The sequence below is a fragment of the Piliocolobus tephrosceles genome, chromosome 21 (genome assembly GCF_002776525.5).
Source record: "Piliocolobus tephrosceles isolate RC106 chromosome 21, ASM277652v3, whole genome shotgun sequence".
Lineage (NCBI taxonomy): Eukaryota > Metazoa > Chordata > Mammalia > Primates > Cercopithecidae > Piliocolobus > Piliocolobus tephrosceles.
In genome coordinates, this window is record NC_045454.1 from 22,160,252 (window position 1) to 22,173,404 (window position 13,153).

At 51.0% G+C, this 13,153-nt stretch overlaps 1 protein-coding gene across 1 annotated transcript; it reads left to right on the plus strand.

Annotated features, from left to right (window-relative positions):
* Positions 1–22: 22 nt before the first annotated feature.
* Positions 23–3,885, plus strand: LOC111529956 (protein FAM187B; the record flags this gene model as incomplete). Its single annotated transcript, XM_023197014.1, has 2 exons — positions 23–786; positions 3,481–3,885. Coding segments are annotated over 2 exons (1,152 nt in total), but the record flags the coding sequence as incomplete, so codon positions are not given.
* Between the last annotated feature and the right edge of the window lie 9,268 nt (positions 3,886–13,153).

The window sequence follows — 13,153 nt, forward strand, 5'->3', positions numbered from 1 at the left end:
CAGAGGGATGTGACCTCACAATGTTCAGGGTGGCACCGGCCCACTGCCCCAGCCCCAGTCCACCGTGCCACCCATGCTGTGGCTGCTGCTCAACTTTGCTGCCCCGGCGCTGGGGTTCTACTTTTCCATCAGCTGCCCCAGTGGTAAGCAATGCCAACAGGCCCTACTCTCCGGCAATGACATTCTCCTGTATTGCAACTCCTCGGGGGCACACTGGTACTACTTATTCACACGAGGCAAGAAGGGCAGGCTCGCCAGGCTCACCAATATTTCCAATATGGAAATAATGCCCGAGGGCAGCCTTCTCATTAAAGACCCATCGCCCTCCCAGACGGGCCTCTACCACTGCTGGAATAAGCATGGCCGCCAAGTGGTGCAGTATGAAATTGACTTCCAGGACGTCTCCACCCTGCATGTAACACACAAGGACCTGGGTCAGAGGCCCCTGCAGAACGAGACCCTGCATCTGGGCAGCAAAGAGCTCATTTTTACCAGGTGGGAGCCCTGGCAGGACTGCAACCGCTGTAAGGAGCCGGGCGAGCGTAAACGCCTGGGGTACTGCTACATTCAGAAGCCTCTGGAGGAAGCCATGCCCTGCTGGCTCTATCTGGGAGAGGTGCTGGTGTGGTCTAGCCGCTTGCGGCCTGAGCTGCAGGTGGAAGCCTGCCACGTCCAGTGCACCAATAACACACAGTTAAGGGTGGATTACGTCATTTTTGACAACTTCAGTCTCGATGAGGATACAGAATTTGTGTGGCTCGACTGTCCCTTAGGATCCATGTACAGGTGATGGAATCCCTGCCTCTGGCCCCTAGCCAGATTCTTCCGGTCGGGGGATCCTTGGTGGTAATATGTGCAGAGGGACGAGGGGGCGTTCTATGCAGGTCAGCCCCGTAGTGGTCATCAAGACAGTGCCAGGCCCTGGTCTTAAACAGTCCAAGGGGGACACAGCCCAGGGCGGTGTGAGTTGGAATGGGAAAAGCACAGGCAGACAGATGGGGCTGTGACCGGGGAAGCCCAGGAAGCTTAGGGACTCCAATAGGACCCTGCCTCATCTGGGAAGGTCATTGAGACCCTGGAGGAGAGGCTGTTCCCCCCGGGACTTCCCATCAGGGCCTGCCTCCCAGAATTCACACTCATCTTGCTTCCTGCCAGGAGTCCCTGGAAAATACCCCCTTCCCCTCCTCTCCCCCAATCCACCTGCCCCTTAATAAGAAATGCAGGCTGGGCGCAGTGGCTCATGCCTGTAATCCCAGCACTTTGGGAGGCCGAGGTGGGTGGATCACCTGAGGTCAGGAGTTCGAGATCAGCCTGTCCAACATGGTGAAACCCCGTCTCTACTAGAAATACAAAAATTAGCCAGGTATGGTGGCACATGCCTGTAATCCCAGCTACTTGGGAGGCTGAGGCAGGAGAATCACTTGAACCCGGAGGTTGCAGTGAGCCGAGATCACACCACTGCACTCCAGCCTGGGCAACAGTGGGAGACAACTCTGACTCAAAAAACAAATGCAAAAAACAAAAACAACCCAGAAATTCATTGTCTCACCCTTCTGGAGGCTGTAAGTCTGAGACCAAGGTATCAGTAGAACCACACTCCCTCTCAGTCCCTCTGAGCTGGGCAGAATCCTCCCTTTTTCTAGCTTCTGGATGCAGTCAGAGATCCCGGTCTTCTCTGGCTTGTGGCTGCTTCTCTCCAATGCCCGCCTCCATCATCACTTGGCATTCTTCCTGGGTGCCTGTGTCCCTGTTTCTTTCTCCTTTTCTTAAAAGGACACCGCTCAGATTGGATTGAGGCCCCACCCTGTTCCAATATGTTCTCATCTCAACTGATTATATCTGCAATGATCCAATTTCCAAATAAGGTTACATTCTGAGGTTCTGGGAAGGACATGTGTTTTGGGGGGCCGCTGTCCAACTCAGTGCAGAGGTCTTGCCAGCCCCCGGCCACACGGGGTCATTGTGATGTGTTAAGGGTACTAAAGACTGTGGAGTGCCTGCCACAGCATCCAATAAGAAGTTCCACAAGGTACCTAGCTGGGAACGCAAGCTTTTATGATATTGTCTGTGGAGTATCCTCTCTGTTCTTCCACCACGCTGGGTATGTCAGTGCCTGATTCATTCTCCACTAAACACGTGTTCACTGCACATTTATATGCCAAGCTCCATTCTAGGGACCTGTGAAACAGTGAAGAACACAACCAACAGAGATTCCTGCCCTTGTGGCACATAAATACATAGTTTTATTATTGTTGTTTTTATTATTATTAGGGTCTTGCTCTGTCACCCTGGCTGGAGTGCAGTGGCGCGATCACGGCTCACTGCAGCCTCAATTCCCCGGGCTCAGGTGATTCTCCCATCTCAGCCTCCACAGTAGCTGGGACTACAGGCATGCACCACTACGCTAGGCTAAGTTTTTAAGTTTTGTAGAGATGAGGTCTCACTCTGTTGCCCAGGCTGGACCCAAACTCCTGGATTCAAGTGATCCTCCCACCTCAGCCTCCCAAAGGGAGGGATTACAAACCTGAGCCACTGTGCCCGACCTATTGTGTTTTGGATGGTGACGGAGCAGGGAAGGATGCTGGGAATAGGGGAAGTTAAAAGTGTAAAGTGGTGGGGTCAGGGAAGGTTCCTCTGAGAAGCTGCCATTTCAGCCCAGACTGAAACGAGGTGAGGGAACCCTGGGGACAGAGGGAACAACCAGGGCGGAGGCTGTGCCCAGCATGTCGGAGGAACATCTGGGAGAGCAGTGTGGCTGATCAGAGTGAGTGAAGGGGAGGGTGAAGGAGATGAGACCAGACAGCCAAAGGCAGGTGGACAAATCATTAAAGGAGTGCCCTTGCTAACTCCTCCAAATAACCTTATGAGGTACAATCATTACTCTCCATTTTTTTGGTTTGTTGTTTCCTTTTTTGGGACAGGGTCTTGCTCTGTCACCCAGGCTGGAGTGCAGTGCTGTGACTGGCTCACTGCAGCCTCAACCTCCTGGGCTCAAGTGATCCTCCCACCTCAGCCTCCTGAGCAGCTGGGACCACAGGCGCATGCCACCATGTCCAGCTAATTTTTTAAAATTTTTGCAGACATGGGTTCTTGCTTTGTTGTCCAGATTGGTCCTGAACTCCTGGGCTCAAGCCATCCTTCTTGCCTTTGCCTCCGAAGGTGCTGGGATTACAGGTGTGAGCCACCAAGCCCAGTCTAGACTCTTATTTTTAGATGAGGAAATGGAAGTTCAAAGAGCTTGAGGCATTTGCCCAGGTCACCCAGCCAGTAAGGGGTGGGGCCAGTAAGGGGTGGAGCCCTGGGAGCCCCCACCCCACTGTCGACAGATGCACAGTGCTCCGTGGGGAGTAGCAAGGAGGGGGCGGAGCGGTGCTTTATTTTTTGTTCCTCAGGGAGAAGGGGACCGCTGTCTCCACCTCCCTTCAGACGTCGGTCCCTCCTTTCTCCCTGGGCCTGCACCTGACCTCGTCCTCCTCGCAGTTCCGTCAACTGGCATGCCAACGACATCCCCCTGACGTGGGAGAGCCAGCTCTCTGGTCGGGACTTCACCACCTTCCTGGACCCCTCCACCGGCGGCAGGCAGCTGCGGGTCTTCCAGCTGGCCATCTACAAGTGCTTCGTGCAGCAGGAGCTAGTGGCCCAGTTCAACCCCGCCGCCAGTCCGGAGACGCTGGAGGCTCAGTGGAGAGAGAACGATGCCCAGTGGCGGGAGGCAAGGAATGCCCTGCCGGGCAGAGCGGACTCCGTGCTCAAGGGGCTGAAGCTGGTGCTGCTCGTCGGCACCGTCCTGGCCCTGCTGGGGGCGCTGCTCAAGTTCATGCACCCTTCCCCGGGCAAGAGAAGCAAACAGGTGCTGTTGGTGAAATAAAGCGAACCCCCGATGCACAAGTGGACCCGGCCTCCGGTTCCCTCTTAGCCACAGCCTCCCCTTCGGTCGCTCCGGCCCCCGGGCCCACCCACACGCTGCTCTGAGATGCATGAACCAGGACAGACCTGAGGCCATAGCCCAGGGTGACGGAGCTCTTCCCTGGGTCAGGTCCTGCTCTGTTAACTCATTAGTAATTTCCATTCCACAGATGAGGAAACTGAGGCTGGGGATTCTAGTTCAAACCAGGTTGCCTGGCCCAAGCCCTGTGTTCTTCAGAAGGAGGGAAAGATGCAACGAGGCCATTCCTTGGGTGTCTCCCCAAGGGTGGTAACTCATAGCCTCCTCACTCACCCCATTCCCCCCACAAGATGCGGAATATGAGCAGGGCATCCCGAGGCTCCCCAGATCTCACTGGGCCCTGCTGTCTTTCCCTGCCCATCCCTTGCCCGCCCTCCCTACTGTGCCCAGGCCTTCAGGCCCAGCCACCACTCCCCAAGTCAGAGGCAGTGCCAGACATGCACCACTTTTCCAGGCTCTTGCAGTGGAACGAAACCCCTCAGGCCCTTGGAAGGGGAGACAGGCCCTTCTGCTGGTACATGGCGCCAGGTCTGGCTCAGCTGACCTGCAGGAATCACCAGGCCTGGCTGTTCCCAGAAATCACACACTGTTCAGCAGAGTGCAAGAGTGAACAATAATTAATGCCATTAAAATTCATTGCCCTGATAGTGCAGTGAAGCCATGACTGGACAGAGATGAAACTCTCCCAGAACAGAACCTCTGCCCCCAGGACAGGGCCGGGCTCACCCCTCATGTACCAGACACTGTTGCCAAAACACTTAAGGCTTCATGTGGTGCCCAGATGTTCAAAGATTCCTGCAGAATGAGGGAGCATTCCCTGGGAACTAAAGAGGCTTCCCGGGGACCCAGAGGTAGACAATAATAATGATAATCATAGCAAACATTTGGGGACTTCCTGGTGTGGTCAAAACTCAAACCCTTCATAAGTGCTATGTCCCCACAATCACCCAAGAGGCTGGTGCTACTGTTAACCTTGTCTTGCAGCTGAGAACATCAAGACTCAGAAGCTTCAAGCAACCTGCCTGAGGTCACACACTGAGCTTGGGAAGGGGCCAGTGGTTGGAAAGTGAAAGGAGATCTGAAGTGCCCACCGCAGCTCCCAGGGAGCCCCCCAGTGCCTGCACCCATAGAAGCCCCCATTGCGTGGGAGCTGGAGGTGGGACAGGGAGAGCCAAGCATGGGTTCCACACTCAAGGGTTTGTTCTGCACAGCACTGAAGCCTCACAACCCATAGCAGAGGCTGTCAGTGCCCCAGTGCTCCAAGGCTGTCAGGGCAGCCCCTAAGGTGACTCCAGTGACTTCCCACCTCCTGGTGTCCATGCCTTGTATGATCCCCTCCCCTCCAGTGTGGACCAGACCTGTGACCTTGCACCTAACCAATAGCACTCAGTAAAGGTGTTGAGCTGTCACTCCCTAGCTTGCCTTATGTTATCTATGACTCTGTGTTAGCAGATCAGAGGGAGGGAGGCTTGTTGACTTGATGAAGTAAGCAGCCACATTGAGGAAGTCCACATGGTAGGGAGCTGTGCATGGCCTCTAGGAGATGCAAGTGGCCTCTAGGACCTGAGGGAGGTTCCCAGTTGACAGCAAGCAAAAGGCCAGGACTTTCAGTTACACAGCCAGAGGGAAACGAACTCTGCCAATAACCCAGGTGAACTCAGAAGTAGATTCATCCCCAGTTGAGCCTCCAGATGAAAGTGCAGCCCAATCCGTGTCTGACAGCAGCCTTCTGAGACCTCAGATGGAGGGCTCAGCTAAGCTGTGCCTGGACTCCTGATCCATAGAAACTGTGAGATCATAGACATGTGTTGTTTTAAGTCACTGAATTTCTGGTGATCTATTTTGCAGCAACAGACAACAAATATACTCACCCATAGCCCTGGAAAGTCCTGGAAGTCCCCTGCAGCTTTAGCAGTCATGGGCATGGTTCCAGTGGGTGCCAGGGGCTTCCTAACTCATTCCAGAAGCCTACTGAGCCACTCATGGAGCAGGCTGGAAGCTGGGCAGTTGACACCCCAGGAGCAGTCCTTAATGTTGAGGGACCGGAATGGGAGCACCCAGCTTCCTCACCCCTCTAAGGCACACTCCCCAGGGGTAACATTCACAGGTGCTGGGGATTAGAGTGACATCTTTGGGAGGCATTATTCAGCCTACCCCAAGCAGTTGCAGGCACAGGCTCTGGGGGTGGGTGTCTACTTGGTGGATGGAGCTGATTAGGACAGGAAGGCAACTGTGGAGAGGAAATCAAGGAGGTCACCAGAGCCCAGAGTGTGTGGGACTCTGTAGGACAGGGTAGTAGCTGTGGGCTTTATTTGAGATGAAATGGGAGCCATGTGAAGGATTTGAGCAGTGAAGAGACTGACCTGATGTCCACTTAAAATGATGATTCTCCTGAGGTCAGGAGTTCGAGACCAGCCTGGCCAACACGGTGAAAACCCATCTCGATAAAAAATACAAAAATTAGGCAGGTGTGGTGGCGGGGCTGTAATTCCAGCTACTTGGGAGGCTGAGGCATTAGAATTGCTCGAACCCGGGAGGCAGAGGTTGCAGTGAGCCGAGATTGCGCCACTGTACTCCAGCCTGGCTGACAAAGAGAGACTTCATCTCAAAATAATAATAATAATAATAATAATAATAATAATAATAATAATAATAAGTGATTCTGACAAGGTGGGGTTCCTTATAGGTAAGGGTGGGTTGCCTCCCAGGTGGGAGCAGGGAGGAGCAGCTACTTTGCATGTGGCCAGCTGTACAATGAGAAACTTTCCTCACTAAGCAGGAGACATGGTCAGGCCCAGCCTTGCCACCCTCCCCTGAACCACAGAGTACAGCACAAGACAAAACATGCCCCAGATTCCATTTTTAACCATTCTATTCTTCCCTATTCCTTTTCTTACTGTAATTTTTTAACTTCTTAAGCCTATGTTTTGGGGCAGAAAATAATTGCTTATAAATGCAATTCCAGTACTTAGCCTTGCTATATGACTCTTCTACTCTGCCAGAGAAAGAAAAGGAGAAAATATTCCCTTTTTTCTAAAGCTGCAGAAATGTAGACAAAGCTGCCACTAGCCTATATGTCACCTTAGAACAAATTGTATAAAGGCCTGGTGAGTGGAGCATGGAATGGGTTCCCCTCATCCCTTGGCTGGACACATTGGACAATGCTCGACCTGTACAACTCCACATGACAACCTTGAATACAGATGTTTTCTGCATCATAAAATTGTCTTGACAGGCCAGGCACAGTGGCTCACATCTGTAATTCCAGCACTTTGAGAGGCTGAGGTGGGCAGATCACGAGGTCAGGAGTTCGAGACCAGCCTGGCCAGCATGGTGAAACCCCGCCTCTACTAAAAATACAAGAATTATCCAGGTGTGGTGGCATGTGCCTGTAATCCCAGCTACTGGGGAGGCTGAGGCAGGAGAATCTCTTGAACCCAGGAGGCAGAGGTTGCAGTGAGCCAAGATCGTACCACTGCTTTCCAGTCTGGGCAACACAACAAGTCTCTGTCTCAAAAAAAAAAAAAAAAAAAAAGTCCTGGCAAATCCTACTGCTATGGAAGGAGTCTCATTTATTATTCTGTATTAGTCAGTATAGGATACACTCTGCTACAGCAATAAATAGACTCCAGAATAAAACACAGAGGTTTATTTCTTGCTTACACTGATATCAAGCAAAAGGGGCTTGCTGCCAGATACACAACGAGCCAATACTATGGCAGTAGGTTTTTGAGAAAATAAAAGCTTTGTATTGCAGGTTAACTTCCAAGGAGACAGGAGTCCCACTGAAATCTGTCTCCCTATGCTGGCTTTAAGGCAGTAATTTTATCAGGAAAGGTTCAGGGGGTGGATTCTGGGATTAGCCGGTGATTGGTGGAAGCAAAGTGGAGATCTGGAAAGTCCTCTGGCATGCACCATTCTCTCTCATGCCTCCTTAGGGGGTCCCATGTGAAAACTTGAGGGGTTAGTATGAAACTTTGGGTTGTGACTTCAGCAAGCTGGTTCTGCACAGACTCCACTTAGCCATATTGTCTCTGATTCATTTCAGCCAGTTCTTTTATCTCATAAGTGGAGGGAGTGGTTCACATTTCCACAAGTTGTTTCTTATCTGCCATCCTGCAAACTCAAGAATTTCTGTTAGTTACTGATTTCTTTAACTCTTTGGGGCATGGCTTCAACATCGTAGTCTCAGCTCAGGTGGCTTTCTTTCATGTGATTCAGATAATTCAGGAATGCAGGCTGCCATCTGAAGTACTGGCTTCCAAGGTCACCACACAATGGACAGAGAGAACATGGAACTGAGTATGAAGGGTAGAGCTGGGCCTAGAAGTGTCATCTGTTTTGTCCACTGGCCAGAACATTTCATTGGCCAGAATGCAGTCACATGACCCCTCCTCAACTGCAAAGCAAATTGGGAAACATGGCTGCCTGTGTGCCCAGGAAGAGGAGGTAAATTGTTGGCTATCTGGCCAATTAATGCCCAGACAGGGATTCAGAAATTGTGGCCATGTCCTGTGAAAGCAATTCTAACCAAAAAACAAAGAATCTGTAATTTTGATCCCTTGTACAAATAATTTGTTGACCTGAGAGTAATATGGACTTCTCTGAATTCCTAAAACTTGTATATACTTATCAGTTTCTTGTTCAGACATAAGAAGATCATTGGCATCTATTAATACCTCTTTACAGGCAGGGCGCAGTGGCTCATGCCTGTAATCTCAGCACTTTGGGAGACTGAGGTGGGTGGATCACCTGAGGTCAGGAGTTGGAGACCAGCCTGGCCAGCATGGTGAGACCCTGTCTCTACTAAAAATACAAAAAATTAGCCGGGCATGGTTGTGGGTGCCTGTAACCCCAGCTACTTAGGAGGCTGAAGCAGGAGAATTGCTTGGACCCGGGAAGTGGAGGTTGCAGTGAGCCGAGATCACGTCATTGCACTCCAGACTGGCCGACAGAGTGAGACTCTATCCTCCACCTGGTCTCTCATTCTCCAGCAGGCCAACCCAGGTGTGTCCACAAGGTGGTGGCAGGAGTCCAAGAAAGTGAATGGAAGTTGCAAGGCCACTTGAAACCCAGCCTCCGAACTAGCACAGTATCACCAGGGACTGGGATGTGGAGGCCTCACCTTGTCATGTGACCCGGAGGTCAGGGTTTTGGAAGCCTCTTGGGCAAGGTTGAGTTAAACCAGACAAAGCAGTTCTCTACTGTTGCCTAAGAAATCATCTAAAATGGCTTAAAACAACATTGATGGATTTATCTGTCCATTCTGCAGGTTGATAACGCAGGCTGGGCTCACTCATGCATCTGTGGCCCGCACTGTATAGCTAGGTGGCTCTGCCTCAGGGGGCTGGATGACAGTTCGCTGGGGAGCCTCCAACCTCTCATCCTCCAGCAGGCTAGCCCAGTCATGTTCACAAGGTCATGGCAAGGTCAACTAAGAGAGGACATGGAGGCGGCAAGGTTTCTTGAAGTCTAAGCTTGAAACTAGCACAGCATGATTTTCACCATGTTTGATTGACCTAAACAAATTACAAGATCAGCCCAGATTCAAGGGGTGGAGACATAGACTCTATCCCTTGATGGGAAGAGTAGCAAAGTCACCTTATAAGAATGTACACAAGGAGGCATGAGGAAGTGTGTCCATTCTGCAACATCCTACCACAAGCTGTCAGTAACACAGCTTGGATTATAACCCACGATACACATGGCCTCCACATGGCCTACTCTCTTTAGCTGTGTCATGTCTTTTTTTTTTTTTTTTTGAGATGGAGTCTTGCTGTGTCGCCCAGACTGAAGTACAATGGCATGATCTTGGCTCACTGCAACTTCCGCCTCCCAGGTTCAAGTGATTCTCCTGACTAAGCCTCCTGAGTAGCTGGGATTACACATGCATGCCACCACGTCTGGCTAATTTTTGTATTTTTTTAGTAGAGTTAGGGTTTCACTATGTTGGCCAGGCTGGTCTCGAACTCCCGACCTCAAGTGATCCACCCACCTCAGCCTCTCAAAGAGCTGGGATGACAGGCGTGAGTCACCATACCCAGCTGCATCACTTCTGTTCCTCTCCTTAGCTTTCTTCAGCTTTTCACATAGCTTCCCTTTCTGTTATTTGAGCCCCCAAGAGCTTTCTGTATTAAAACACATTTGCCTGGAAGTAACAGATATCCAAGCAAAGCATTCTAAGCTGAGAAGGAATTTATTGGGTCTTGGAATTGAGAGCCAATACATCGAGAGTCCAGGGTTTGAGTTTTGCTTCAGGCACGGTTAGATCCAGGTGCTCACACAATGTCCTCCAAAGTCATCTTCCTCCATCCCTCTACTCCACTTTTTTTCTGCATCGCCTTAATCCTCAAGCAGATGCTTCCCATGAAGAGATGAGGTGTCCTTCAGCAGCTCTGGGATTCCATCATGGCAGCTTAGCAACCTTGATGGGGGTGAGCACATCCCCTTGTAATAAGAACATCAATGGTAGCAACAACATTGGAGTATTTACTGTGTGCCAGGCTCTTGTCTGAGGACTTGCCAGGTGTTTGCTTATTTTATCCTTATTATTAAACCCTATAAGGTACAAATAATCCTCACTCCCATTTTACGGATGAAGGAACTGAGGCACAGACATTACAGGAAAGGGATCCAGATCCAGACACCAAGAGAGGGTTCTTGGATCTAGCACAAGAAAGAATTTCGGGGCAATTCCATAGAGTAAAGTGAAAGCAACTTTATTAAGAAAGTAAAGGGATAAAGAATGGCTACTCGGCCGGGCGCGGTGGCTCAAGCCTGTAATCCCAGCACTCTGGGAGGCTGAGACGGGTGGATCACGAGGTCAGGAGATCAAGACCATCCTGGCTAACATGGTGAAACCCCGTCTCTACAAAAAAAAAAAAATGCAAAAAACTAGCTGGGCGAGGTGGCGGGCACTTGTAGTGCCAGCTACTCGGGAGGCTGAGGCAGGAGAATGGCGTGAACCCGGGAGGCAGAGCTTGCAGTGAGCTGAGATCCGGCCACTGCACTCCAGTCTGGGCGACAGAGGGAGACTCCATCTCAAAAAAAAAAAAGAATGGCTACTCAATAGACAAAGCGGCCCAAGGGCTGCTGGTTGCCTATTTTTATGGTTATTTCTTGATGTTACACTAAAGAAGGGGTGGATTATTCATGTCTCCCCTTTTTAGACCACATAAGGTAACTTCCTGATGTTGCCATGGTATTTGTAAACTGTCATGGCGCTGATGGGAGTGTAGCAGTGAGGACGACCAGAGGTCACTCTGGTTTTGGTGGGATTTGGCCAGCTTCTTTGCTGCAACCCGTTTTATCAGCAAGGTCTTTATGACCTGTATCTTGTGCTGACCTCCTATGTCATCCTATGAGTTAGAATGCCTAACCGTCTGGGAATGCAGCCTCATTTTACCCAACCCCATTCAAGATGGAGTTGTTCTGGTTCACATGCCTCTGACACAGAGAGATGATATCCAGGTTTAAGGTTACATTGGTTGCAAGTGGTGGAGCTGGGCGTTGAACCCAACTGGGCTGGCTTTAGAGTCCTTGCTCTTAACTATTAGTAGCAGAAAACTAATAATAGCAAACCATTATTCAGAGCGGATAGTCTGTGCCTGGCGTTATTCTGAGTATCAGGAAATCATGATCATGATCAACATCCATTGAATCCTTCCAGCAGCTCGATGATGTAGGCCCTAGGAGGCATTATCTTCATTTCACAGAGGGGGAAATTGAGGTACGGAGAGCATAGACAAGCCTGAGGTCCCCTACGGAGCAGCTGGGACTTGAACCCAGGCAGCGGGGGTCCAGAGTCCACATCTGCCTCCCCCAGGGCCTAATCCCTGAGTGGGGGTGAGGTCAGCCTCAGAGAACTTCATGAAGTAAGATGGAGGGAGGTGCCCAGGACAGCCCAGTGAGCTCACGAGCCATGTGTCCACCTTTCCCTCCTCTCCCCTCTTCCCATAGCCTGGTCCAGTCTTCCCAGAATTCACTTGTGAATAGACTGACCTAATGCAAGCTGGACCAGAGGGGTAAGTCCAGGCAAAGTCGGCAAAGAGGCCAGTGGCCCAGCCTGAGCCACAAGGCGGGGCTTGCCAGGGCCCAGAGTGGTTGGTGTGAACCTATGCCAAGAAGGGCATGGGGGTGGAAGGGAAGACCCCCTCATTCCCCAGAGCAGCTGGGGCTCGCTTCGAGTCCTGCCTCACGCACCTGCACGTGACTGTAACCTTGACACTTATCAGACCTCTGCAAAACAATCCTCGTCCACTGCCCTGACAGGAAGCCTGGGCAAGATGCCAAGTCATATTTAACGCGTTTATGAGAAACCAAGACGTGGCTATTTATAGCCCTTTGATTCATCTGCCAAGTGAGAACTGGGTACATGCAATGACATCTTACGAGGGGAAAGTAGGCAATGCCGTCTGCCCCTTACCACAGACAACAGGCACACCCTGCTGCGTGGGCTCAACAGGTTCTCACGTCAACCTGTGGGAATGCCGCGGACAACGGTCCCCATTCTGAAGTGCAGAAGCTGAGGCTTGGGAAGGGACAGTCACTTGCTTCATGGACAGTGTGTGGCTGGGCTGGGGATGGAATCCAGGCAGACTCTTAACTCACCCCACAAGCTGTCTCGGCTGCACGGTCCACACCCCACCATCAACTTCTTTAAAGACAAAACTCTTGGCCGGGAGCGGTGGCTCACACCTGTAATCCCAGCACTTTGGGAGGCCACGGCGAGTGGATCACGAGGTCAAGAGTTCAAGACCAGCCTGGCCAATATGTTGAAACCCCGTCTCTACTAAAAATACAAAAATTAGCTGGGAGTGGTGGTATGTGCCTATATTCCCAGCTACTCAGGAGGCTGAGGCAGAAGAATCGCTTGAACCCAGGAGGCGGGGTTGCAGTGAGCCAAGATCGTGCCACTGCACTCCAGCCTGGGCAACAGAGTGAGACTCTGTCTCAAAAAATAAGTAAATAAATAAATAAAACAAAAAGCAAAAACAAAAACAAAAAACCATTTTTCTGAATAGTTCATGGGACTCTTTGGAAACATTCTTCCTGTTTCCTGCCTTCTTTTTTCAGCCCTATCTCTTCTTTCTGGCTCTCTTCCTTCCTCTTTGATATTAAAATACTTTTCTTTTTTTTCTTTTGAGATGGAGTCTCGCTCTGTTGCCCAGGCTGGAGTGCAGTGGTGCGACCTTGGCTCACTGCAAC